At 40.4% G+C, this 25805-nt stretch overlaps 1 protein-coding gene across 3 annotated transcripts in view; it reads left to right on the plus strand.

Annotated features, from left to right (window-relative positions):
- Window positions 1–25805, plus strand: part of ralgps1 (Ral GEF with PH domain and SH3 binding motif 1) — a 540533-nt gene that overhangs the window by 198344 nt on the left and 316384 nt on the right. For all 3 annotated transcript variants that reach the window (XM_067969743.1, XM_067969745.1, XM_067969744.1), the window contains one exon: window positions 3615–3741. In XM_067969743.1, coding sequence (XP_067825844.1) covers window positions 3615–3741 — 127 coding nt within the window. The remainder of the gene's footprint in view (window positions 1–3614; window positions 3742–25805) is intronic.

Here is a 25805-nt window from a genome sequence, read left to right on the forward strand (position 1 = left end):
TTACAAAAGAATGTCAATGAATGAATCAGTTTCAAACAGTTGAGGAAATCTGAGTATAGTTCAATACATATTTATCAAAACAATTTCAGATTGCTAACAATGTACTTATCATGTATGATTTAAAATATCTAAGTGAACATAATCTTAGCTAATGATTAATTATCAACAGCAATTCAATTTTCATTCTGGTAGTTAAAGGTGATGACATTTTTCAAAGGAACAGCACTTTGCAAAAATCAGTTTGTTCACAGAAGTGTGTTATATATGCCTGAAACTGATATAATGTACCTTGGCATGGGACCTTAGACTGTCTGGAGTTACTTTCGTCTTCCTGTTTGTCATGTGAAAATGATTGATATATTTTTCCAACCTACAATGTACTATTCATATAATTTGTCACACTTTGCTTGGCAGTCATTGAGAAAGTACTGCTAGTGTTAATATTCCAAATCACAACGTCTGACGTCAGAAAAATGCATCTTAACTCCATAGTTTCTGTTTTGGAATTTACAGCATTACAGCAGGACAAGATAGCACTGCCAATCATTAAGAAAATGTCTGAGTTCTCGCTTTGTACATGGGATTACCCAAAGCACTTTCTTTTACTGCTTGATTTTCTAAAAGAAACTATTCTGGTTCTGTTTGGTACCACTTTCCAAAAAGGCCAGAGCATACACAAACTCTTGCTGTAGGTTTCAAAAAGTAAATTGCTTAAAATGTAACATTGGATTTACACTACAATTGTAGAATGATGCTGCCATTCTGGTAGACTGAATCTGGAGTCAAGGCTCAATGTGACACCAGAGCAAAGCAGGGTGAGCCTCCCTGGAGGAGGAACATAGGAACAGGAGTAGGCCATTCAGCCCCTCGTGCCTGCTCCGCCATTTGATAAGATCATGGCTGATCTGTGATCTAACTCCATATACCTGCCTTTGGCCCATATCCCTTAATACCTTTGGTTGCCAAAAAGCTATCTATCTCACATTTAAATTTAGCAATTGAGTTGGTATCAATTGCCGTTTGCGGAAGAGAGTTCCAAACTTCTACAACCCTTTGTGTGTAGAAGTGTTTTCTAATCTCGCACCTGAAAGGTCTGGCTCTAATTTTTAGACTGTGCCCCCTACTCCTAAAATCCCCAACCAGCGGAAATAGTTTCTCTCTCCACCCTATCTGTTCCCCTTATTATCTTATAAACTTCGATCAGATCACCCCTTAACCTTCTAAACTCCAGAGAATACAACCCCAATTTGTGTAATCTCTCCTCGTAACTTAACCCTTGAAGTCCGGGTATCATTCTAGTAAACCTACGCTGCACTCCCTCCAAGGCCAATATGTCCTTCCGAAGGTGCGGTGCCCAGAACTGCTCACAGTACTCCAGGTGCGGTCTAACCAGGGTTTTGTATAGCTGCAGCATAACTTCTGCCCCCTTGTACTCTAGTCCTCTAGATATAAAGGCCAACATTCCATTAGCCGCCTTGATTATTTTCTGCACCTGTTCATGACACTTCAATGATCTATGTACCTGAACCCCTAAGTCCCTTTGGACATCCACTGTTTTTAACTTTTTACCATTTAGAAAGTCCCCTGTTCTATCCTTTTTTGATCCAAAGTGGATGACCTCCCATTTGTCCACATTGAATTCCATTTGCCACAATTTTGCCCATTCACCTAATCTATCAATATCGCTTTGTAATATTATGTTAAAATCTTGGTCCGCTTCATTTCAGAGCCACTTTGCCCTTAATATCTAGTTTACACTCCACAAGTTTAGGATTGGTGCAAAGCACCTCTAGGTAATAGACTTGTTATTTGTTTAAGGTCTTTGATGGCTTCATTAATGGCTGTCAACAGCAGTTATCACAGATCTGTTCTTAACAAACCTATTGCAATGATCAAACTCACTCAGAAGACTGAATGCTTGGCTGTGTCGGTGAAGCTGCACTCAGTCTTGAATTAGTAAGCCTCATTGATAAGGCATGTTTATCCTACAATTCAAGAATTTGCTGTAATGTGAAAAAAAAAATTGTTTTTTCAATGAATTGTAAACAGATTTGAGTCTTATTAATGTTATTCCAATTGTTACATGGAATTACATAGAATTTACAGCACAGAAACAGGCCATTCAGCCCAACTGGTCTATGCTGGCTTTTATGCTCCACCCCTCTTTTTGTTTAACCCTATCAGCATATCCTGATGTGCATATCTGTTTCCCACTTTATTTTGGTTTACCAGTGCCATTCACAAACAGACATTCAAATAACTGGTTACCAATTGAGACCAGAGTGGCAAAATGCAGAGTTTTTAAAAGGTTAGTGGATCAGTTTTCAACTTCAGCTTCAATCCTTGTTTATGAGAATCCTGTCTTCTCTAGGTAGCTTATCAAAGACACATTTATTACTTTAGAAGAAGGCTCATAAAACAGATGAGAATAATATATAGACCAGCAATTTATTGCAGGCATTCATCAACATTTTATTTGAACATCTTCCTAAGAAAATATAACTGGTTCACTAGCCATCTTGTTAATCACGCTGAAGTGGTATTTAATGAATATGATTAGGCTTTTAAGTCAGCACAAAACATGACACTAACTTCCCAAATTAAATGTTGCAATTTCAGAACACCAGATAATGTGAGAAAAAGGAAAAAAAACTTCAAATGCTGAAAATCTGAATTAAGAATAGGAAATGCTGGAAATACACAGCAGCTGTATCATTGAGTCATAGAATGTTACAGCACTGAAACACACCAGTCATCTCATCAAGATGGCGCTGGTGAAGAGAAAAAAAGATCAGGTAGCATTTTGATACCTTAGTGTTTCGAGTGGAGACCCTTCATCAGAATTGCAAAGGAAAGATGGGTAAAGAGGGGAAGGTTGGACAACAGATGAGGGTCCCTAGAAAAACATGCAAAATACCAGTACAAAGAAGCAGCCAATGTTTTTAATGATGTGGAGATGCCGGTGAATGGACTGGGGTGGACAAATGTAAGGAATCTTACAACACCAGGTTATAGTCCAACAGTTTTATTTTAAAATCACAAGCTTTCGGAGATTATCTCCTTCGTCAGGTGAGTCACTCACTTGACGAAGGAGATAATCTCCGAAAGCTTGTGATTTTAAAATAAAACTGTTGGACTATAACCTGGTGTTGTAAGATTCTTTACAAATGTTCTTAATAGCTTAGGAAGGGATTTTTTTTTAAATATTGGGAAGAGATGAAAAGTTGTCACTCTAACCTTTGTCTTTGGGCTCCCACCCTGTTCCAAACAAGCTCAACCCAAACTTCAGGAACAGCATCTCATTTTACTCGTGAGCACTCGACAGCCATCTGCTTTGAACACCAACTTCTCACGTCAAACAGCCGCCTTTCATTTTCCTGGCAGTTTGACCCATTCTGTTTTGCTCCTTTCCATTTTGGAGCTGTTTAACTCACCTTTTATCTTTCTAGCACCTTTTCACAAAGCTTGTCTGAGATGACCGTTGTTTATCATCCAGCACTTTTCACCCCTATCTGTTCTCAGGCTTATTAAGCTGTAATATGACCGCATTTTTTATTTGACTTCTAGTTAATAAAGATCTTATCAATTAAGTTTATCTATGTGTTTCTTTACAGCTGGTCAGTCGAAAAGACAAAGCTATGTTTGAAAAGCTGGATTATTTAGTGACTAAAGAAGACAACTACAAGAGAATGCGTGAATTCATCAGCAGCCTGAGGATGGTTCCCTGCATCCCTTACTTAGGTAAGTCAGACACCTGGCTTTTCTCTTTGAAGGAAATTTTTCTGATTAAAGAAGGAAGTACACTCGGGTATTGGCTGATATCATGTAAATTAGGCCCAGCTGCCAGTGAAAAGGCTATGTGGCATGCATGCTGTGTTTTGAAGTATGTCGTAGGAAAAGTCAGGCTAGTGATTCATACTACAGTCATGTCTACAAGCAGATGCCAGCTGTGAGAACCCTTCTTCTTTGCTCTTGGTCTGCTGAAAAATTGACAACTTTTTCCACCAGATACAGTTGATTGCCTTTTGTTGGAGATAAGTTCCATTCCACACAAGAAAAAGTGCTTGAAGAAACAAAAATATTTAATCTCAGTTGGTTGTTACAAAATGACAGCCTATTTTTGGGCTTTGTTTGACACGTCTAATATAGTTGTATCGTTTGGATATTGTATACCTCTTGTATAATTTAGGGCACAATTTGTTGTTCGTCTATATACTGCCAGACTTGGTTAATAGACTGGACAGAGGTAGCGCACATGACAGCAAATGTTTGAAGGGAATGGTTGCATTCACCTCGGTACTTGAAGGAAAGCTTGAGATTTATGACCTGCAGTTGAACTGTTACTTGTCAGTAAGATGGCTGTATGTAAAACCAGAGTCCAGCCTGAAATCTCAAATGCGAAGGTAGCCGATACTGTGTGTCATATAATCCTTCAGTGTTCTCCAATTTTAATTAAGAGTATTTTTATTTTGCTCACTTATTTCTTGATGCGGGACACATTAACAAATGACCCAGCCTCTCAAATTTCAGACAAAAAACATTTTTATTATGCAATAAATACTGATCCTTAAGAAAGTATCCGATTGAGAACTGCACATGACTTTTTACAACAGCTGCAAGCCAGATCATTTAAAAACTATCTTTGACCTTTGAACCCATTGAATCTTGTAAGCTTAATTCATTTCAGATCCAGGGAATTTCCAGGCTGTACATGATGATGAATTTTCCTGTACTTCACTATAAAAGCCAAGCTGGTAATCCTGTGGATCTCCTATGCACTCATTGGGTTCTAGATCAGAAATTCAGATCAACAATGCCCTTTGTTCCACATCACACCCTCACTGCTTTGATCTTTAAATGGGAAACTGAAATATGATGCAAACAGTAAGAAAACTCACAGCCTTGTATTGAAAATTGTAAACAATTTTACAACACCAAGTTATAGTCCAGCAATTTTATTTTAAATTCACAAGCTTTCGGAGATTTTCTCCTTCCTCAGGCAAATGTTTCAAGATCTCCTTGAAGCCTACGCATTTATACATATTGAACAATAATAAATGGTGTTTACAGACTGCCTCTGCAACTGCCCGTTGCCAAGGCAATCACCGTGTTCAGACAGAGAGGTGTTGAAAAGGTTACAGATTGCATTTCAGTGCATTCCAAGACAGTAATCCAATCTTGCAGTTCCAATGATCAACATATTCTGCTCAAGCAATGTGTTCAGATTTTACGTCGTTGTCTAATCCGCTTTGCTAACTTATTGCTTCATAAGTCACTGAAAGTTGTCTGTTATCCTGTAGATATTGTACACAGCCAGTGTACATTGCTACAAACTGAAGCATGATGGTCAAAGATTAAAATATTTTTCCTGTAGAATATCATAATTTTAAAAGAAGGTGGTATAAGGAACAAAACAATTTTGGATAAGTCAGTTCTATTGATTAAAAAAAATGTTAATTGTCTACTCATGCCTTAATATCGTGGGTGCAATGAGATAATAGGTTTTGGATATTTTCTTCTTGAATTCGTCTCTCGTTTTCAACATTGTGTGTCTGAGGGGGAAATGCTGGGTCCTCTCTAGTCTTGAAAGAATTTTTTGTTTTTAAATCATTTTGTGAAGGTGCTGACTGCTTTTAAAGATTGCGGCATTTAACGTGATGCCCCCAGCTGACTTTTAAAACACAGCTTCTTCCCCCATCAAAATCTCCACATGCCTGTGAGGAGCTGAAGGGGAGATTGATATTTACGTCCATGCCAAAACCAAGCCCTGCAATGCTGCGTCGATGAGAGTTGGCACTGATATAGAAGAGAAAGAGAAACAATGTGGGAGACAGGGCATACTGTGGAAGATAGCGTGAAATTGAGGGCGAATGAGGGAGATAATTGAATGACGGAGATCAAGAAGGTGGAGAAATGGCAGAAATGTTTAGACAGAGATTGGCATGATCCTTTTAAAGGGCATTGCTGAGCCTGTAAAGCTGGTGGGAAAGTGTCTCAATAAAAGAAAATATCTTGGTTGCTTTTCAAAGCTTTAACCACCCTAAAACAGCAATGACCCCCCTCGGAGAGAAACAGATAAAATATTAGAGTCAAAAAACAGGGAGATTAAAAAGGAAAGCAAAAAGTATTCAGAAATTATCAGCACTTATACATGTAGGAACAAGAGTAGGCCATTCAGCCCCTCGAGCCTGTTCTGTCATTCGGTTAGATCATGGCTGATCCGTACCTCAACCCCATTTACCTGCCTTTGTTTCGTATCACACCTAACAAAAAACCATCAAGCATAGTTTGAAAATTTCAATTCACTCAGCATCCACATTGGCTTTTGAGGGAGTGAGTTCCAGATTTCCACTATCCTCAGGGTGTAAAAGTGCTTCCTCATTTCACTCCTAAATGGCAGCTCTAATTTTAAGATTATGCACTCTCGTTCTGGATTCCCCCACCAGAGAAAATAGTTTCCCTGTACCTACCCTATCGAATCCCTTAATCATTTTAAATTCCTCGATTTAGATCACGCCTCAACCTTCTAAACTCGAGAGAATACAAGTCAAGTTTATGTAACCTGTCTTCATAATTTAGCCCCAAAAAGCCCCGGAATCATGTTTTTAGAGGGAGTAAGATAAGTAAAAAGAATGTTTTTTGTGCAATTTTGACACAGTTCACATTTGAAGATGGCCCTAAAATAGTTCTATTGAGCATGTGCTGAACATGATATATTTGGATGTATTGTAGGGACTGTCCATAGTTGTCAACATTATCTTAAACTGAAGATGATCAGGTATCATTTTCTGGCATGTGTGTGGTTTAAATAACCGCAAATCTAAATGTGCCACACTTAGCCCACGCCCTGTAGAATATATATTCACTGATAAATTATTAAACTGCATGCTTTCCGGAAATCATACCAATTCCATCGTAAGTCGCAGAAGCTCATTTCATTCTAAAGTTTTTCATTGATGGGCTATGATTTGGTATTGCTTTAACAAACTTGACTCCTTTGAATTTCATTCAAGATACCTATTAAATTACATTTCCTGAACAACTGCTATTCATTATTTATTACAATTGTTGACAAAGATTTAACATGTTGATATTTCCCAGAAACTGCACCACACAGTTATGTGTGCAAAGTCATGGGATGACGAGTTATGAGGAAAGACTCAAAACTTGAACTGTTCAGCATGAAAGGAAGTGGCAAAGAGGGGGAACCTTATAGAGATATAAAAGATAGAACAACAACTTGCATTTATATAGCGCCTTTAATACACGATGATGTCCCATGGTGCTTCACAGAGGAAGGAAGGAAGGCTGCTGAGCCATTGTGGGAGAGGCTAAAGCCATGGCTGAGCAGAGAGGTTTAGAGATGGCAAAGGGAGAGGCTGAGGGAGGGAATTCCCGAGCCGAGAGTTTAGACAGCTGTGGTTCTGCCATTACTGGAGGGGGAGAGCAGAGACTCTGGAGTCAGTGGACAGAATTGTCTGGGTGAGTTGAGGTCACAGAGAGATTTGTAGATGAGGACGAGCATTTGTAATTCAGTGCATTGGAGACAGTGAGTCAATGTAGGTCAACCAGGACGGTGGCGATGGAAAAGTTAGTGCGGGTTGGGCAGTGAATTTTTGAATGATTTGCAGTTCTGGAGGCCACGAGGGCATTGGAGAAATTTGTTGACTATGAAGGTGAAGGCAAGGAGAGAGCGGACGATATTGCGTGTGGTCTTATTGACTGACAAGATGTGGGGTTTGTGGCTGAGTTCAAGGTTGAACAGCGCCCCGAGGCCGTGCAGAGTCTAAATTCAATGTCAACAAGCAGCTAGAGAGGGAGATGGAGTCCGTGGCAGGAAAGCTGAGTTTTTTGGTAGGAATGGAAAGTATGGCTTCCATTCTCCTACTGTTCAATAGGAGGAAATTTTAGGTCATCCACACGAGTTTCAGGTAGCCGTTGCACAGCACAGAGGTGGTCGAGGGAAGTAGTGGAGCGATCCAGCTGGGTATCTTCAACCTACATATTGACGCTGATCCCAAGTCTACAGATAATGTCAGCGAAGATCAAAACGTAGATGATGATAGGTCCGAGTGGATCCTTGGGGGATTTGTGGAGGAACCATTGCTAGAGATGTACAGTAAACAGTACAGAAAAGGTAAATCAAAAACTCTACTTTGTTAAATTGTGACAGTAGGACAGGGGTCACAGGTTCAAATGGGAAAAAGGGCCAATTGAGGATTAATAGCAGAACGTTCTTCACATAGAGTGGTCAACATGTTGCATGTACTTAGGATAGTGCAGCAAAAGCCTTGGAAAATGCTGTGATTACGTTAAACGGATAGAAATAAAGATATGGTAAAAACAAAAACTCGAAATTTGAAATAAAACCAGAAAATGCCAGAAATGCACGGTGGGTCTGTGAGCTCCTGTAACGAGAAAAGATAGCTTAATGTTTCAGGTACAGACCCATCATCTGAATTCTGACAAAGGGTCAACACCCAAAATGCTAACCGGAGACCTACTATGACTATATTATACTTCTTTGCCCAGGAAGGGTTGGACTCTGCTTAGTTTTAGTTTATTTTTGAGACCATGTCCAAAATGGCAGTATTGACATTTGCAGTCTGTGTCCAACAGGTATTCTCAGCAAACATTACTGGCGCTCCACTTGTGTGTAAATTCAGGCCATAAATGTGCACAGTGATCTGACAGCAGCTGGATTCAGCTCCTTGTCACAAAATAGCATTGATGAATTGTACAAGTGGAAAACTGAATCTTATCTTTATGTTAAGGCTGCTACTAAATTCTTTGCTGTTCCATGTGCTTAAATCCCTTTGTGGAGGTTTTGACAGGAGGTCTTGCAAGCTGCATAAATGATTAATTTTGTGCTGCACTTAGCATATGATGCTTGACAGACTCTGTCCAAGAACTTTATTTGAACCACTTTTAAATTCTGAACTGAAGCAGACTTTGATTTTCCAACGCTGTCTGCCATCATTACATATGAGTTTGGGTACAGTCTCAACAGTTACCGAAGAGGTTTCATTTCTTGCTTCACATTGATTTGTTTCTCAATAGAAAACGTAGAAAATCTCAAGGCTTGTAGAAACCACAGATCTGTGCTAGAATTTGTATCCAATAATACTTGTCTAATTTTATCTTGAACATATGTAAGCTACTAGCCCCTAACCTCCCTTGACCACCCTCTCAATATAATAATGATCAATTCCAAATCTATGTCTTCTGAGCTCATATTCATGCCCTCTTGTTTCTTTGTTTGTCTCACACCGATTCTTACAGCTCTGTCTGATCCTCTACATGCCTGAACCATATGAATTTGAAAACCTCAATCACATCTCTCCACGGTCTTCTCCTCTCCATTGAGAAATATCCTAGTTTTGTTGAGCCCATCCTTATTATGCTTTGTTCTCTAGTCCCCTTATCCTTTAAGTGGTTCTTCTCTGTACCTTTTCCAGCGTAGCTACATCCTTTCTGTAGTATGGGTTGCAATGTTGCAGGTGTGGCTTGACCAATACTCCATATCATGGCAGGATTACATCCTTTGATCTACACTCCATTCCTCTTTTTATACAACCTAACATCCCATTAGTTTCTTTGACAGCAGACAGATATCAGCGTGATGTCTTGAGGGATCTATCAACTGTGAGTCAGAGGTTAATAAATGGTACTGTCCGAGGAGTTATATATATTTTTCTGTAAGCCTGATTGAACTATAGTGTAGGACAATCCTGGTCTTCTCTTCAATGACATCCCATTGGATTTGGGTGTACATGCAACTGTGGCACGGGTCATGGAATACTGTGGCTGAGGCGAAATACGGCTAGACTTTGTTTATTGTTTCGAAATGTATGCTGCTGATACTTTGGGGATGATTTTAAACCCCAAGAACGGGTGGGTTGGGGGCAGGTGGGAGCTGAAAATAGTTGTTTTTTGGGTCGCGACCGCAACCCGGCTTTAACGTTGGCGCGTAAAAGTACAGGCTTCCCACTGGGAATGCAAAGTCTGAAAATTTTGCAGTTGTGACCCAAAAAAAACCTATTCTCAACTCCCACCCACCCCCAACCTGCTCGTTCTTGGGGTTTAAAATCACCCCCCTTGTGTCACTGGATCTTTCCTGCTTCTAAATGCAAGAAGCAGCACACAATGGAAGGAAAGGTTTTGACTGGCTTCTGTATGGGAGATGCAGGAAGTTGGATATTTTTTGGAAAGTATTTATTTACCTTTTGCAAAAGTCTGCATAATTCACATGCGGGAAATGTTGGGGATTAGCATTTTAGACAGCAAAATCATGAGTCACGCAAGTCGTATGACGGGGTTTGTATCTGACCCCCATTGTGATCATTCTGTTTCTGCGTCAAATTCAATAATAGGTGTGATGACAATTCCCTGTTGATTAGATCATTGGGTACCTCATGGACAAATCTGGAAAATTGTTCATCTGGTTATTCATTTCATGGCTGTCTATCGGATGTTACCAGAATGGCTGCTGTGTTTGCCGACATAGCTTCAAAAGTTATCCATTGTGTGAAGTGCTTTGAGACATTTTGATGCTGTGATGAGACCTATACAAATAAATTTTATTTTTTCTCTTCCAACCTAAATTGATGATGAATATTGCATTCTTAATGAGGCAATGCAGTGTTTCTCAGTTTGATCAGCAAGTAGTGAAGGGCGTTTTGACATACAAGCAACTACTGCCTGATTTTAAAATTACCTGCTGGGTAGAAAAAAATATTTTAATATACCATGTATGCTCAGAATAAAACTAGATTTTTGTTCTGGTTTTATTTCAGCAGGACATTATTTTGAGAAGTACTTCTGATGTATATAATCTTACATGTAGGATTATGTGCTTTTAAAAAACATCTTCACTGTGAGTTTTCTTCTTTTAAATCTTGAAGGGCAAATGTTTGCTTTCATTGGGCAGAGAGAGCCTGTGTTAGTAATCGATCCATATGCCAGTTAAACCTCTACTCCATCCAGGCCATGCTAACCAGAGGCCCCTTCATCACTTGAAGCTTGTCTACACCTGCATGCAATTTGCTTCAAAATCTCCCACTGAAGCAGGTGCATAGACTTGGAGTAAAAATACAGCATCTAATATTATTATTGGACGTAGTATACGTCTTTCAACTCAGACTCAGGTATCCAGCACTTCTTCAAAAACTGACACTGTCGTGATTTTAAAATGGGACTCAAGCAGGAAGTTAATGCAGCATTTTACTTAACAAGCTGCTGAAAACAGCAGCCATTAGTCTCCTAATTCAGCTCAGATCTGTGCACCACTTCAAAAAATAATTTTTAATTATCCATAGTGTCAGCTGATTCTTGTATTAATGGAGTTTGCAATTTGAGTCTATCTTGAACTGTGTGCTCTCTTTATTAGTACTATGAAGACTGACAAAAGCTTGTGTTGGTGGTGGAATATTTTTTGAGGCTGTTGGGTAAATATTGCTGCAATAAATTAAATGAAAGAATGTTATGACAAAACTCCAGTTACAACACTAATTCAAACCACATTGAGACATAAGCAATTATCATTTGCTGCTGTTGATTTTGTGGATACTGATGAGCGTTGACTTGGCTAAGTAATTTCCATTTACCATAGTTCAGAAGTAATGCTACTTCATCAACTGAATTCACTGCTTCTGGCTGCTCTGACTCTCCATTCTAAAGCTCTACTTTTATTAGTGTAGGTCAAGTCTAACTTTACCTGCTGATTTAAAACAGAGGAGAATCTCCCTCCATAGCCAATGGTCCAAAGTGCATTGCTATATTTGAATGAATGTCCTTGTCCATCGTTTAAAACACTGAAATAGCAACATCCCCTGCACATCCATTGTCTCACTGCTTTTGTCACATTCTCATCTATTTAGATTATTCCAAGTTAATAAAGCATTTTGTTTTCTTTAGACTTTGGGGCCCAAAACTTCAGATAGTTGCAAAGTTGAGTAGGAACAGATTGTCTAAATGATGGGCCATGAAATAGTGTTCAGTATGATAGTAGCTGTTATCCATATACCTTTGTTACATTTAAAACAACGGTGTAACTTTTATAAAATGGTTTCACCTACTCTATACCCCATGGTGAGTGATGCCATCATTTTTGAGTTATGGATTCAATGGGGTAGAGTTTCCACTTTGGGCGCAAATGGGAAATTGCGGCCAAATTGTGGTTGAAATTGCCCCGGTTAGATTAGGATTCAAATTTCTGCTAAAATTCAGTTGCATATTCCCAAACTTAAAATCTTCTATGAATTAGTGCAATCGGGCAGCATTATGGACATAATTTCTTTTTGTTTCTTTCCATTTAAAAAGTACTCCTTAATGTATTTAAGAGTGGTGACCTGGTGCAGTTTTATTAATACAGCTGAAAATGCATTGAAATAAACGTTCTTAATAAGGGTGTCCAGTCCTCCACCTGTGAGTAACCTGATTTAAAATCACTGAAAGTGACTTTAAAAAACTATACAGAACCATTTAATAGTTTCATTGGTGTGCACCAGTCAGTTTCTTAGTAAATTAAATATTTTTGAATTTGAAAAAATTTGTCATACGTGCCTACTAGTGCCTGAGGATAAGAAAATGAGCTCAATTTGAAGAGCCTTCCTGAACCAACGCAATTGACGGAATCTCGCAATTTCGACCTGGGGGCGTGTCCAGTTTTCTGTGCAGAGCCTGATTCGGGCGAATTGAATCTTGAACCAGTGTGAAAGATCGTGGAAAACACGAGCGTAAGTGGTTTTTGTGACGTAACTCAGCTACGTTTTAAATTCCCTGATCTTTTGCACTGGTTTGGCCAATTCTGCCCAGATTACAGTGGAATCTGGACGCAAAGTTAGCGGAAACTTTCCCCCAATAGATACAACATTACCACTAGACAAACTATAACCTCCCCTACCAGCCTGCCAACAACTGCATTCAGATGGACACGTAACATCTCTGCCTCCTCCTCCTCCTTTTCCTCCTCCTCCTCCTCCCTTTATTCCAACACCTTTTTAGTCCTGGCTACTGCAGACGAACTTGCACATTTGTCACCTGCCGTTACCATTGGAAGATGTATAATGGAGAAGACAGAATTATGCCATTTAGACTCGGGAATATTTTACAGCTATGTGCATGTGGTCATCTTTTCTTTGTGAAAATATTACACCCAAACCTGAAATGATTCAAATTGAGAAAAAAATTGGCTATCTGCATGGAAACTTTAAATGACACATTTTGGGTTTTAATCACTTCTGAGGCATATCCTATTAAGTCATATGTTGTTTTTCCCCTCAGCCCATTTTCCAGATATTCTCAGACTTCATGGTGTTAATGGAGGAAATTGTTGCATAAAATGCAACGCTTAACTTGTTCCTATAGAATGCCAATTTTGAATGGAAAATCATTACTTTTTAGCTTTGATTGTGTTTCCAGCATTTCTTTCTTGATCACAAATATGCAGTTTATGAGATCCACTACTGTCCATTCTGTTGGTCATTGTAATGTCTGCCCAAGTTGCACCCACCAACCATGCTGGGCTTTTACTATCAAGCTTTGATGAGCTTGGGGGTAAAGCCGCTCTCTGGTTTGCAAGTATCATCTGTAATATTTATGTTTCCAATATTGACTCATTTTTTTCTCTCTTTCTTTCTGCCTTATTGCAAAATACCCTCCTCATGCTTTTACTTTTTTTTTACAAAATAATTTTTTTTTGGGACTCCTCAGTATGCATTGTATCATTTCTTTCTGGAAGGTAGTTGAGTGACCTGCCTCCAAGTTTCCAATGCTGCTCTTGAACTGTCTAACCAGAGGTACGTGAGAGCATTCACGGGTGAGTCGTTGTCTGATTTTTCAATTGTTTGGGAAGTGTCTGCTGGCCGCCTCCCAGTTGGTCACTTTTAAAAGATTTTACAACACTGCTGAGAATACTAAATTTTGAAAGAAAAAAAAATCCACCAGGCACTATAAATCTGCCAATATACAACTTTGGAGGGACTTACCATTTCTAAGTTCTTCACAATACAAATTAAACTTCTTTCAGATTATAAACAAACATTAAAAATTACCCTTGTTATTTTTCAAGGAATTGTTATTTCTATAACACAGTCAGTTTGTTACATGTATTATTTTCTTGCCTTTTCCGTCTGTTGTCTCACTGTACTTACACACCATCCCTGGCCAAGAGGCATCAGCAAGTAACATGATATTAGACTCAGTGCTCAAACTTCTCCACCAACAGAGTCAAACAAGTGGTGGAACTTCAGTTGCTGCAATTTCTGAGTGAGAGAGAAAATGTCCAAGTGAATACCTCATGCAGGCCTCAACCAAGATAAGAATGACAAGGCACCAGACTCTGGTAGCAATCTCTGCACCAGAGACCCATGTGAAGAGATGTTTTGCAATTGCTGGACTCCCATGCAAAATATCTCTTAATCTTTCAAATTGAGTGCATGTCATATTGTACAAATATTATTTGTAACCATTCTGTCTGTGGAAACTACTGACGTTGTGCCTCTATCTGCTGCTGGGAGGATTCTTGCCAGGATTTTCCTGAACAGCTGTTTAAGACCATGATCGCCAAAGCTCTTTGAGATTCAGTGCAAATAAGTGAAGCAATGTTGGCATGAGCTTTATTACAAGACAAATTCAGGAGCAAAATAAAGAACAAAACAAAACAAAACAAAGACTTATTCATGGTCTTTATTGACCCGACACTAAGCAAACAAGCACTATGGAAGCTCCTGATGAAATTTGGCAGTCTTGACAAGTTTGTGAACATCATTCAATATCTACAGTGGGATATCAGGAAGAGTGATTACCTGTAGGATGGTATCTGATGCATTATCCTTCACCAAGGAAATCAAACAAGATGCGTTCTAGCACCCAACCACCGTCACTGCGATGCTGAAGAAAGCCACACCAGACCTCTGAGAAGGAGTGTACATCGAGTTCAGGATAGCTAGCAAACTATTCCATGTTAACTTAATAAACTGTTGTCTTGTTCGCTAATGACTGTGCTTTGTTGGCCCATAAATTGGTAGATCTCCAGATCACTGCCAACTGTTTTATGTCTGCCACCAGGAATGACAAGTCTATCGATCAGATCTGAATAAGACTGAGGTTATGTTCCAGCTAGCACTTCATTCACACCACTATCACCGTCCATTAAAAGGGCATAGCTGAATTCAGTTCAACAATTTAGGCAGCATCTGATCCAAAGTGTTCCATTTCCTGAGTAAGGTCTGCTCAGCTTTTGGTTTTCTGAGGAAGCACATGTGGGATGAATGTAAACTGAAAGTTACACACAAGCTCAAAGTATATTAGGCAGTAATGCTGTTGTCTCTTTATGGTATAAGATTTGGACAGTTTTCACATGTCATTTTAAAAACTTCCATCTCCACTGCCTTCACACCTCAATGAAAGTCAAGTGACAAGACAAGGCCTCAAACACTGAGTTCTGACTCGTGCTATTTTGCCAGAGCTCAAGAACATCATGATGAAAACTCAACTGAGAAATGTCTGGACACACCTTGAGAATGTCTGATGATAGGCTACTCAAGATTATCTTCTACTCCAAGCTGGAAGAGAGAAAATTTGTCCATGGTGGACAGTTCAATCATTTTGGAAAAAGAACCTAAAGCACTGTGACGTGTGTTAAAGCTGTGTAGGAGAAAAGGAAAAAGAGTAAGGAAAATTATCAATCAGACTGCAACACAAAATCTGAGTTCGCCTGTACTGCGTGATTGCATCCGCCTCTCTGTAATCGACTGGGGAGCTGTACAAGAGCTCATGAGACGAATGTGAAGCTCCAAGCTATTATCTGATCAAGAAATCATTGTCATTAAAACAGATAAAAAGCCAAGTGCTGTCTAAAGCTTTGGTGCCCAGGTTCTATGTGGAATGTTGAGGTGCAGCTATAAAACTATTTACACGACATACCTTTTTTTTTGAGGGAGAGAAAAAGCAGTATTGCAGAAGTATGGTTTTACTTTATGTTCTAAACCGTTTTTTTCTCTTCGTCAAAGATCCATCAGATAGGTCGCCCATTTGAAACATTGCTGCTTGGCCTTCAGAGTGTTGTTTTTTCCCGAGTGTTAGAAGATGAGTGAAAATTCCTCAGTGATAACTTGCTCTCTGAATTTACTTCTCCCTGTGGGGTTTGCCTGACCTGCAATATAAATAGATCAGATGCATTTCTGGAGAGAGAATTATGGTGCGGGGGGGAGGGGTTGCTCCATGAAAGGGGGGATGGGCTTGTTGACCTTTAAACTGTTTTAATTGTTATGCTTTTGTGCTCAACAATTTCCCACAACAGCGCAACCTGGGATGGCATCCTTGCACGTGGGCAGTCTACAAGGGTGCTGGGGAGAAATTGATGGTGTACACCCTCCATGCAAGCCCCTAACCCTATTGTGGAGGGTCAAACGTTTCAGCAAAAGACTTAACAAAAATAGCGATTCAATGTGTGTTGATGTACAAATGAAAAATACCAGCAGTCTAAAGCTTCAATGTCAGAATAATTTATTTGTCTCCAACTCCAACAAATCGCCAGTTTTTAAATTTACTTAGTCTCCGTAAGACCTGAACAGTCAGCTTTTTACACAGGCCTGATATTTCCAACCAAAGAAACAAAATCAACTGCTAGCATAGGTTTAAAAATAGCAGAACCAAGCCACTCCTGGCAATCTCATAACCGGGCTAAAATAACTGCAAAAATCTAATATCTGATTCAAATATTTATTTCAGGTCTTTTTTGAAAAGTACATTGGTGTACTATGTTGGATTCCCCTCCAGTGTTACATTTGTTAAATTATACACTTTCTAAACCAATTACCAAGATTGATTTGCATTCATTTTAATTTATTTTTCGTTCTATTTTGTTTCGTCAGCCCGAACACACGTATAGCAGAATGCCTTTCCCAGAAAACAGTAAAATGGAAAACTCATGATCTGTCAAAGAGAAGCTGGTTTGTAACGTTCTTACTAACTAACGAAAAGGGAAAGCCCATCCCTCTCTTTCAAACAGATTGAATTTTTACTTACTTTTTAAAATCAAAGTGTGCTGTGGCATTTAGAGCCACAGAGGTTGTAAGCGCTCAGTGAATAACAGGAACTTTTAACGTGCCTTTGTATATTGCCTCAGTGGTGCTGGATTCCCCAAGCATTGGGATACCAGCAACCGGCTGCCAGCCAAATGTAACACTGCCAGGACTAGCTAAGCCCAGCAGTCCAGAAACCTGATTTTAGCAGGCAGAACAAGTGGCAGATGAAATTCACTACAGACAAACGCAAAGGACTGGACACTGGAAAGAAAGTTGGGCGTATACTACAGATGGTGGAAAAATAGTCATTTGGCCCTTAGCATGTCAAATGACTCTGGAGCAGCAGTAAACAAAATGAACAGAATGCTAAATTATATCGCCCAGCTCAGAGTTTACGTTTGAGGATATCGTACTGAAACCAGACCGTGTTCTGGTCAGACCACAGCATCACTATTGTTAAGTTTTGGTCACCAATATGTAAGCCATGGAAGCAATGAAGGGAATAACCACAAGGCTAATCTCAGGCGTCAAATATTCTTTACGCAGAAAGACTAGAGAAACTGGAAAGGAAGTGACTTAAGAGGAGACTTTATAGAAGTAAGCAAGATATTGAATGTGTAGATAAATCTGCAGCACAACACATTAGAATAAGTGAACATAAGTTACTGAATAATCAACTCTTGAAATGATCTTCCAGGTAGGGCGGTGGAGGTTAGGTGATGTGAGGAGAGGAGGACAGTAACTTTTATTCTGGATGGGAGAAATAATAAAAAAGGCATTCATTGCTGTAATTCTATGATTCTGACTCTCCAAACTCCCAACTGGCTACCCTTTCCCTCTCCTTGCCATGATACTTCTGCAGACATTGATTTGCTCAACCATTCCCTCACTTCAACCCAGAAAAACCTTTACGGTCTGCCATCCCAGTCGTTCCTCCTGGTACGGTGCCCCAGTTAGTTCCCTCAAGTCCAAGCGCTACAAACTCGAGCATCACTGGTGCTTGACCATCCATTACCTGATCAACTGCTATTGGCCTCATTCCCTCTGCCAAAACCGTCGACTACTCCAGGATTGTGCTGGAGGACAAAGATCAACTCCTGGCTTCTTTTCTCCATTACCAACTTTCTCCTTAAACCCCTCTTCCCTGCCTCTTCTACCCTCAACTCTAACAAGAAGTGTGAGGAGCTCATGAACTTCTTAGTTACCGATTGAGACCAACCGTTCAGCTGCGCCTGCAGCTTCCCTCACCACCTCCTTGCCATCAAATCAAATTTCTCCACAGACTCCCTCCTCCCCCTGCCTTGAACTCATGTATTTCTCTATCTTCTCTCCCATCTGCCCCATGGCCTCGCCAAGCTACTCGTCCATGAGACCCACCTCCTGCTCCCATGACCACATTCCCACTAAAAATGCTGACCACCCAACTTCCCTTCCTGCCCCCCATGCTAGCTGGCATTGTAAATCCCCTCTCCTTAGGTACCATCCACTTCTCTTTCAAATCTGCTGTCATCACCACCTAATCCTCAAAAAACCCACCCTAGACACCTCTTCTGCCCTTGCAAACTACCACTCCATTTCCAACCTGTCTTTCCTCTCCCAAGCACTTGACCATGTCCATCTTCCCTGCAACTCCATTTGAATCTCTCCATCCAGGTTTCTGTCCCTGCCACAGCTCTGAAACGGCCTTACTCAAAATCACAAATGACATCCTCCTTGACCTCTCTGTAGCCTTTGACATGGTTGACCACGCCAATGCCACTCCACCATTGTCTTTTGAGTGTTGCCTATGTGTTCATTCATTCATTGTAAGTTCGCTGTTTGGGAGTGGCAGAATTAGAGTTTGAAACCAACATTCAGTTTCGTATTCTGTAATATTGTTTCTATTTTACTCATTTGTATTTTAATGCCTAAGTGCAGGTGATCAATTGCTTAATTGTTTGAGAGATATAGTCACAACATTTTCATATGCATATGCATTTTATAAAGGACACAACGAGATTTTGTTGTAGGACAAAAAGTAGCTTTATTTCAGCCAGTAACTTTACAGGATGTTGATCTGAACAGGAAAAACAGCTATGAAGCAGGATGTTTTCCACAACAGGGTTGAGGAGGAGATAATCTGTCATGATCGACACAGGGGATTTTTGCTGAAATGAGTTACCTGATTCCGTGTCAAAATGACTAATGTTTGCACTTGAGTGAGGATTAAGTTGTCCATTTTATTTTTCTGTCATGTTGTCAAACATTTAACCTCTCATGAGTTTTTCTTGCTTTCAAGACATTACATAATTGTGTATTTGTAATTTCAAATGTCTGTTAATGATGACTGTTTGTGTACAGAACTCTTTTGACTTGTGGTGGAAAATGTGAAGTGCTGGAATGTTTTCTTTTCTGTATACAGGATCCAAGTGGCTTCATTACCCAATTAGAAATGTTTATTTTATCTATGACATGTTTTGTTTTTCGAGTTCTTTTCGAAGAATTCCTTGTGGCATCACCTGTTTGAATCTGGAGGGTGCCTGTGATGGTATATTTTATTTTTTTCATGTATCGTAGGTGGCGCTATAGCAGGGTACAGGGTGACTAATACTGGATGCCCTGGGTGGTTGCTGGGAGTGCAGAAAGGCTTGAAAAAAAATTGTAATGAGTGCCAAAAACAAGTTGCAGATTTCCCATAAACTAGTGCACGCTCCAACAACCCTGGAGGCCCTGGCAAGCTGCCTTGTGTTTGTTGTGCTTTGGTTGTTACTTTGGTTTTGTGTAACTACTTTGCTGTGTATTTTGGGTTACAATCACTATATCTTGAGTATTTCTCTTTCTTATACGATTTGATATTCATCTATCGCATGTGGTTCTTATTGTTGAAGTTCTTCTGTTTCTGTGAAAGATATTTGTTCGAGGTCTTCTGGAGTGCAATCTTTCCTGTTTGGGAAGTCTGTCAAGATAGCCTCTGTTTTAAGATTAAACAGGGAAGTCGTGTTCATTTACAGTGATTTGCTCTTGTATTCTGTCAGATCTTCTGTTTGCTACTGCTGGGAGAGTCTCTGCTGCTATTTATTCTGTGCAATGAGATTCCTCTCTTCTGAGGTCTGCACGGTACACGGCTATTAAAATGATATTGGCTTCTGATTGTTGTTGCTATGGTATCACGGCGTCATCATTGGCAATGCTTTGTTCATTTTGTGGTTGGGGGGGGCGGTGGGTGGGGGTGCTGGGGCAGGGTTCACTAAATTGTCACTGTCCGTATGTATATTTGGACTTCATCTGACTCAGGAATTGCTTTTTGGAGTCAAAGTGCCAATTTAAATAAAAATCTGGCATAAGTAAAATGTCAATAATTGCTCTGTGTGAGATATGCTCAAACTGAATACAAAGCATCCTGAATACAAAATGAGTATACAGCTACCACTTGATTAATTTTTAAATATTCAGTGACAATTGCTCTTCAATCATTTGATTATAGAGTCAGAATATTGAAGAACACAAAGGACAGATACACATATTACGCTATAAATGACAATGTATTTGAAGGAATTTTAGCAGACACCATAACATCACTAATTTCAACAAAGTGCAGTTGTTTACAACAATAACAACTTGCATTTATATAGTGCCTTTAACGTAGGAAAACGCCCCGAGCAGCTTCATGGCAGCAAGCCTCATGAAGCGATATTAGGACTGGTGACCAAAAGCTTGGTCAAAGAGAGAGGTTTTAAGGAGCACCTTTTTTTTTGTATAAAATGTTTTACTGACATTGTATTTTAAATACATTGTACAAGAGAGTCAGAACTTAGCAATACATTTTCCATTTGAATATCAAATGTACCAGAAAAATGACTTAACACTAAGTGAATGCCAGATATTTTGTTTGTCCTGTACGTAGAAAAGGCAATTTGAGTTCAAAGTCAGCAAATCTTGCACAATCGTACATCCCTGTGCCAATCGAGTTCCAGCTCATAATTTCCATCATTTCACTGGGGCTCAGTTCTCTGACCACCCATCACAAAGCTGGAAAAGGAGGAGAGAGAGGCTTAGGGAGGGAGTTCCAGAGGTTAGGGCCTAGGCAGCTTGAAGGCACAGCCGCTGATGCTGGAGCGAATAAAACCGGGGATGTGCAAGAAGCCAGAATTGGAGGAGCGCAGAGATCTTGGTGGGTTGTAGGGCTGGAGGAGGTTACAGAGATAGGGAGGGTCGAGGCCGTGGAGGGCTTTGAAAACAAGGATGAGAATTTTAAAATCCAGGTGTTACTGGACCGGGAGGCAATATAGGTCAGCGAACACGGGTGATCTGTGAACGGGACATGGTGTGAGGTACGATACGGGCAGCAGAGTTTTTGGATCAATTCAAGTTTATGGAGGGTGGAAGGTGGGAGGCCGGCCAGGAGAGCATTGGAATAGTCAAGCTTGAGGTAACAAAGGCATGGATGAGGGTTTGAGCTGCAGATGAGCTGAGGCAGGGCAGAGACAGGCTATGTTATGCAGTTGAAAGTGGGTAGTCTTGGTGATGGAGCAGATATGTGGTCGGAAGCTCATCTCAGGGTCAGATAGGTCGCCGAGGTTGTGAACTGTATGGTTCAGCCTCACGGTGGCCAGAGAGAGGGATGGAGTCGGTGGCTCGGGAACTGATTTTGTGGCGGGGACCGAAGACAATGGCTTCGGTCTTCATGGTTTAGTGGTGCAGCAGACCTGGTAAACACTAGAGAAGCTCAGTCATCTTGATTGCTGGTTTTGATTGTGGTATCGTTTCCTGATACCTGTCTACAACACGGACTCTGCCATCCCACTAGGAAATATACTCAGGAAACGCAACGCTTCCACAATCATTCACTGCCACTTCGGACAATTCATTCTTTTATTCCCTCTGTGTTCTGTTCTCGAGCTTTTATTGGGAATTCTCAGCAGGGACTTAAGAGAAAAATGTACGAATGAAGTGACTGTGTTGTGAATAAATATCATCACTGTGCAAAAAAAGGTAGTTATCTTGTCCCAGTAAAATGCTGACTGTCTCAGTGCTGATAGAACATCCTATTTCATGCTGAGATAATGTAGGTACTTTGGGAAAAAATTGGTTTGGATTGAAGAAATGTTTTTTAAAAAATCACATTTGTGAACTATTATATTAAATGAAATATTATGTTTACTTTTAGGGCACTTTAATAGGAAGTTGGTTTTGGCACTAAGTTTCTGTCCTGTTAGGGGGTCTTTGAGCATCATAGTAGCTACAGGCAATATCATTCTGCATTTTCTCTTGCATACATGGTAACTATAATACATAAAAGATTTCAAGGATTAAATACAAGCTGGCTGGCAAATGAATGAATGTGGACAACACTATGCATCATAGAAGGTTACGGCACAGAAGGAAGCCATTCGGCCCATCATGTCCATGCTGGTCGAAAATGAGCTATTCAGCTTAATCCCACTTTCCAGCACCTGGTCCGCACTTCAAGTGCACATCCAAGTACTTTTTAAATGAGTTGAGGGTTTCTGCCGCTACCACCCTTTCAGGCAGAGAGTTCCAGACCCCCACTGCCCTCTGGGCGAAAAAAAATTCTCCTCAGCTCCCTTCTAATCCTTCTACCAATTACTTCAAATCTATGCCTCCTGGTCACTGACCCCTCTGCTGAGGGAAATAGGTCCTCCCTACCCACTCTCTCTAGGCCCCTCATAATTTTATACACCTCAATTAAATCTCCCCTCAGCCTCCTCTGTTCCAAAGAAAACAACCCCAGCCTATCCAACCTTTCCTCATAGCTAAAATTCTCCAGTCCTGGCAACGTCCTCGTAAATCTCCTCTGTACCCTCTCTAGTGCAATCACATCTTTCCTGTAATATGGTGACCAGAACTGTACGCAGTACTCAAGCTGTGGCCTAACTAGTGTTTTTCTACAGTCCTAGCATAACCTCCCTGCTCTTATATTCTCTGCCTCGGCTAATAAAGGAAGGTATCCCGTATGTCGTCTTAACCACCTTACCTACCTGTCCTGCTACCTTCAAGGATCTGTGGACATGCACTCCAAGGTCCCTCTGTTCCTCTACACCTCTTATTATCCTCTCATTTATTGTGTATTCTCTTGCCTAGTTTGCCCTCCCCAAATAACTACCTCACACTTCTCCGGAATGAATTCCATTTCCACTTTTCTGCCCACCTGACCAGTCCATTAATATCTTCCTGCAGTCGACAGCTTTCTTCCTCACTATCAACCACACAGCCAATTTTTGTATCATCTGCAAACTTCTTGATCATGCCCCCGACATTCAATTCCAAATCATTAATATATGCCACAAAAAGCAAGAGACCTAGTACTGAGCCCTGTGGAACCCCACTGGAAACAGCCTTCCAGTCACAAAAACACCCATCGACTTTGCTTCCTGCCACTGAGCCAATTTTGGATCCAACTTGCCACTTTCCCTTGGATCCCATGGGCTTTTACATTTTTGACCAGTCTGCCATGTCAAAAGCCATGTAGACTACATCAAATGCATTACCCTCATTGGCCCTCCTTGTTACCACCTCAAAAAATTTAATCAAGTTTGTCAGACAAGACCTTCCCTTAACAAATCCATCCTAACTGTCTTTGATTAAACTGTGCCTTTCTAAATGACTATGCTGTCCCTCAAAATTGATTCTAATAATTTGCCCATCACCGAGGTTAGACTGACTGGCCTATAATTACTCGATCTATCCCTTTCTCCCTTTTTAAACAACGGTTCAACGTTAGCAGTCTTCCAATCCTCTGGCACCATGCCAGTGGCCAGGGAGGATTGGAAAATGATGGTCAGAGCCTCTGCTATTTCCTCCCTTGCTTCTCTTAACAGCCTGGGGTATATTTAATCTGGGCCTGGCGATTTATCTACTTTCAAAGATGTTAAACCTCTTAATATTTCCTCTCTCACTATGTTTATCCCATCCAATATTTGACACTCCTGCTCCTTAACTATAATCTCTGCATCGTCCCCCTCTTATGTGAAGACAGACGCAAAGTATTCATTAAGAACTGTACCCACATCTTCTGCCTCCACACATAGGTTACCTTTTTGGTTTCTAATAGGCCTACTCTTTCCTTAGTTATTCTCTTGCTTTTCATGTATTTATAAAACATCTTTAGGTTTTCCTTGATTTTCCTTGCCAGTATTTTTTCATGCCCTCTCTTTTTGCTTTCCTAACTTCCTTTTTAATTTCACCCCTGCACTTTCTGTATTCCTCCAGGCTTTCTGCAGTATTGCGCTCCCGGTATCTGACATAAGCAAATCTTTTTTGCCGTATCTTATCCTGTATGCTTCTTGTCATCCAGGGGGCTCTGGATTTGGCAGTCCCACCCTTTTTCTTTATGGGAACATATTTGCTCTGAACCTTCACTATCTCCTCCTTGAATGCCTCCCAGTGCTGTGACACTAATTTACCTTCAAGTAGCTGTTTCCAGTCCACTTTTGCTAAATCACTTCTCAGCTTAGTAAAATTTGCCTTTCTCCATTTGAGAACTTTTACTCCTGTTCTATCTTTGTCCTTTTCCATAACTATGCTAAATCTAACTGAATTATGATCACTGCCACCAAAATGTTCTCCCACTGACACTCCTTCCACCTGCCCATCTTCATTCCCGAAAACTAAGTCCAGAACTGCCCCCCCTCTTTGTTGGGCTTTCTCCTGAATGCAGTTTAAGAATTCTGCACCCTCTATACCTTTTACACTGACTGTATCCCAGTTAATATTAGGGTAGTTGAAATCCCCTATTATTGCTGCCCTATTGTTTTTGCACGTCTCAGAAATTTGCCTACATATTTGCTCTTCTATCTACCTCTGACTGGAGGTCTATAGTACACTCTTAGCAATGTGATTGTCCCTTTTTTGTTCTTCAGCTCAAACCATATGGCCTCGTTTGATCCTTCTAATACATTATCCCTTCTCATAGCTGTAATTGTTTCTTTAACCAATATTGCGACCCCCCCCTTTTTTTTATTCCCCTCTCCATCTCGTCTGAAAACCCTGCAACCAGGAACGTTGAGCTGCCATTCCTGCGCCTCTTTAAGCCATCTTTCAGTAATAGCTAAGATATCATACTTCCACATGTCTGTCTGTGCCCTTAGCACTAGACTCCTTGCATTGAAGTCTATACCATTAGGCACTGCCAAACTCTCTCGTTATCTATTTTCCAGCCTTTGTTTTCTCTGCCTTCCAAGCACGCTTATTAATTTTTTGTTTTCTATTTCCAGCTCTGCTTCTCTCCCTTCTGAATCTATCCTCAGGTTCCCAACCCTCTGCCAAGCTAGTTTAAACCCTCCCCAATAGCACTAGCAAACCTCCCCGCGAGGATATTGGCCCCGGCCCTGTTGAGGTGCAACCCGTCTGGCATGTGCAGGTCCCACCTCCCCCAGAACTGGTCCCAATGCCCCTGGAATAAAAAGCACTCCCTCCTGCACACTTCTCACATGTGTGCAACAGTATATTTTAAGGTGCGTTTACGCTACAACTTTACCATTAGTTTCCACTTTTCATCGAAGCATAAGCTCTACAGTAAGTCAGGGGACCTGACCTGACTCTGGAGAGATGCAACGTGAGGCTCCTTAGAGGTTTGACACCCGATTGAGCATAAATCCAATTTTTGTTGTCAAACCTGGTTTAAAAAAGTACCATGGGGTTCCTTTTAAACCGACATACAATTTATTTAAATGTTTAGATAGTGCAAGTGCTCGCACTGAGCTGTCTAAACATTTAAAATGTAACTGCTGGGAGAGGAGCTTTGTGGGACTGTTAGCTGCAGTGTAAATGCTGCAT

This window comes from Heptranchias perlo, chromosome 31, assembly GCF_035084215.1.
Source record: "Heptranchias perlo isolate sHepPer1 chromosome 31, sHepPer1.hap1, whole genome shotgun sequence".
Classification (NCBI taxonomy): Eukaryota; Metazoa; Chordata; class Chondrichthyes; order Hexanchiformes; family Hexanchidae; genus Heptranchias; species Heptranchias perlo.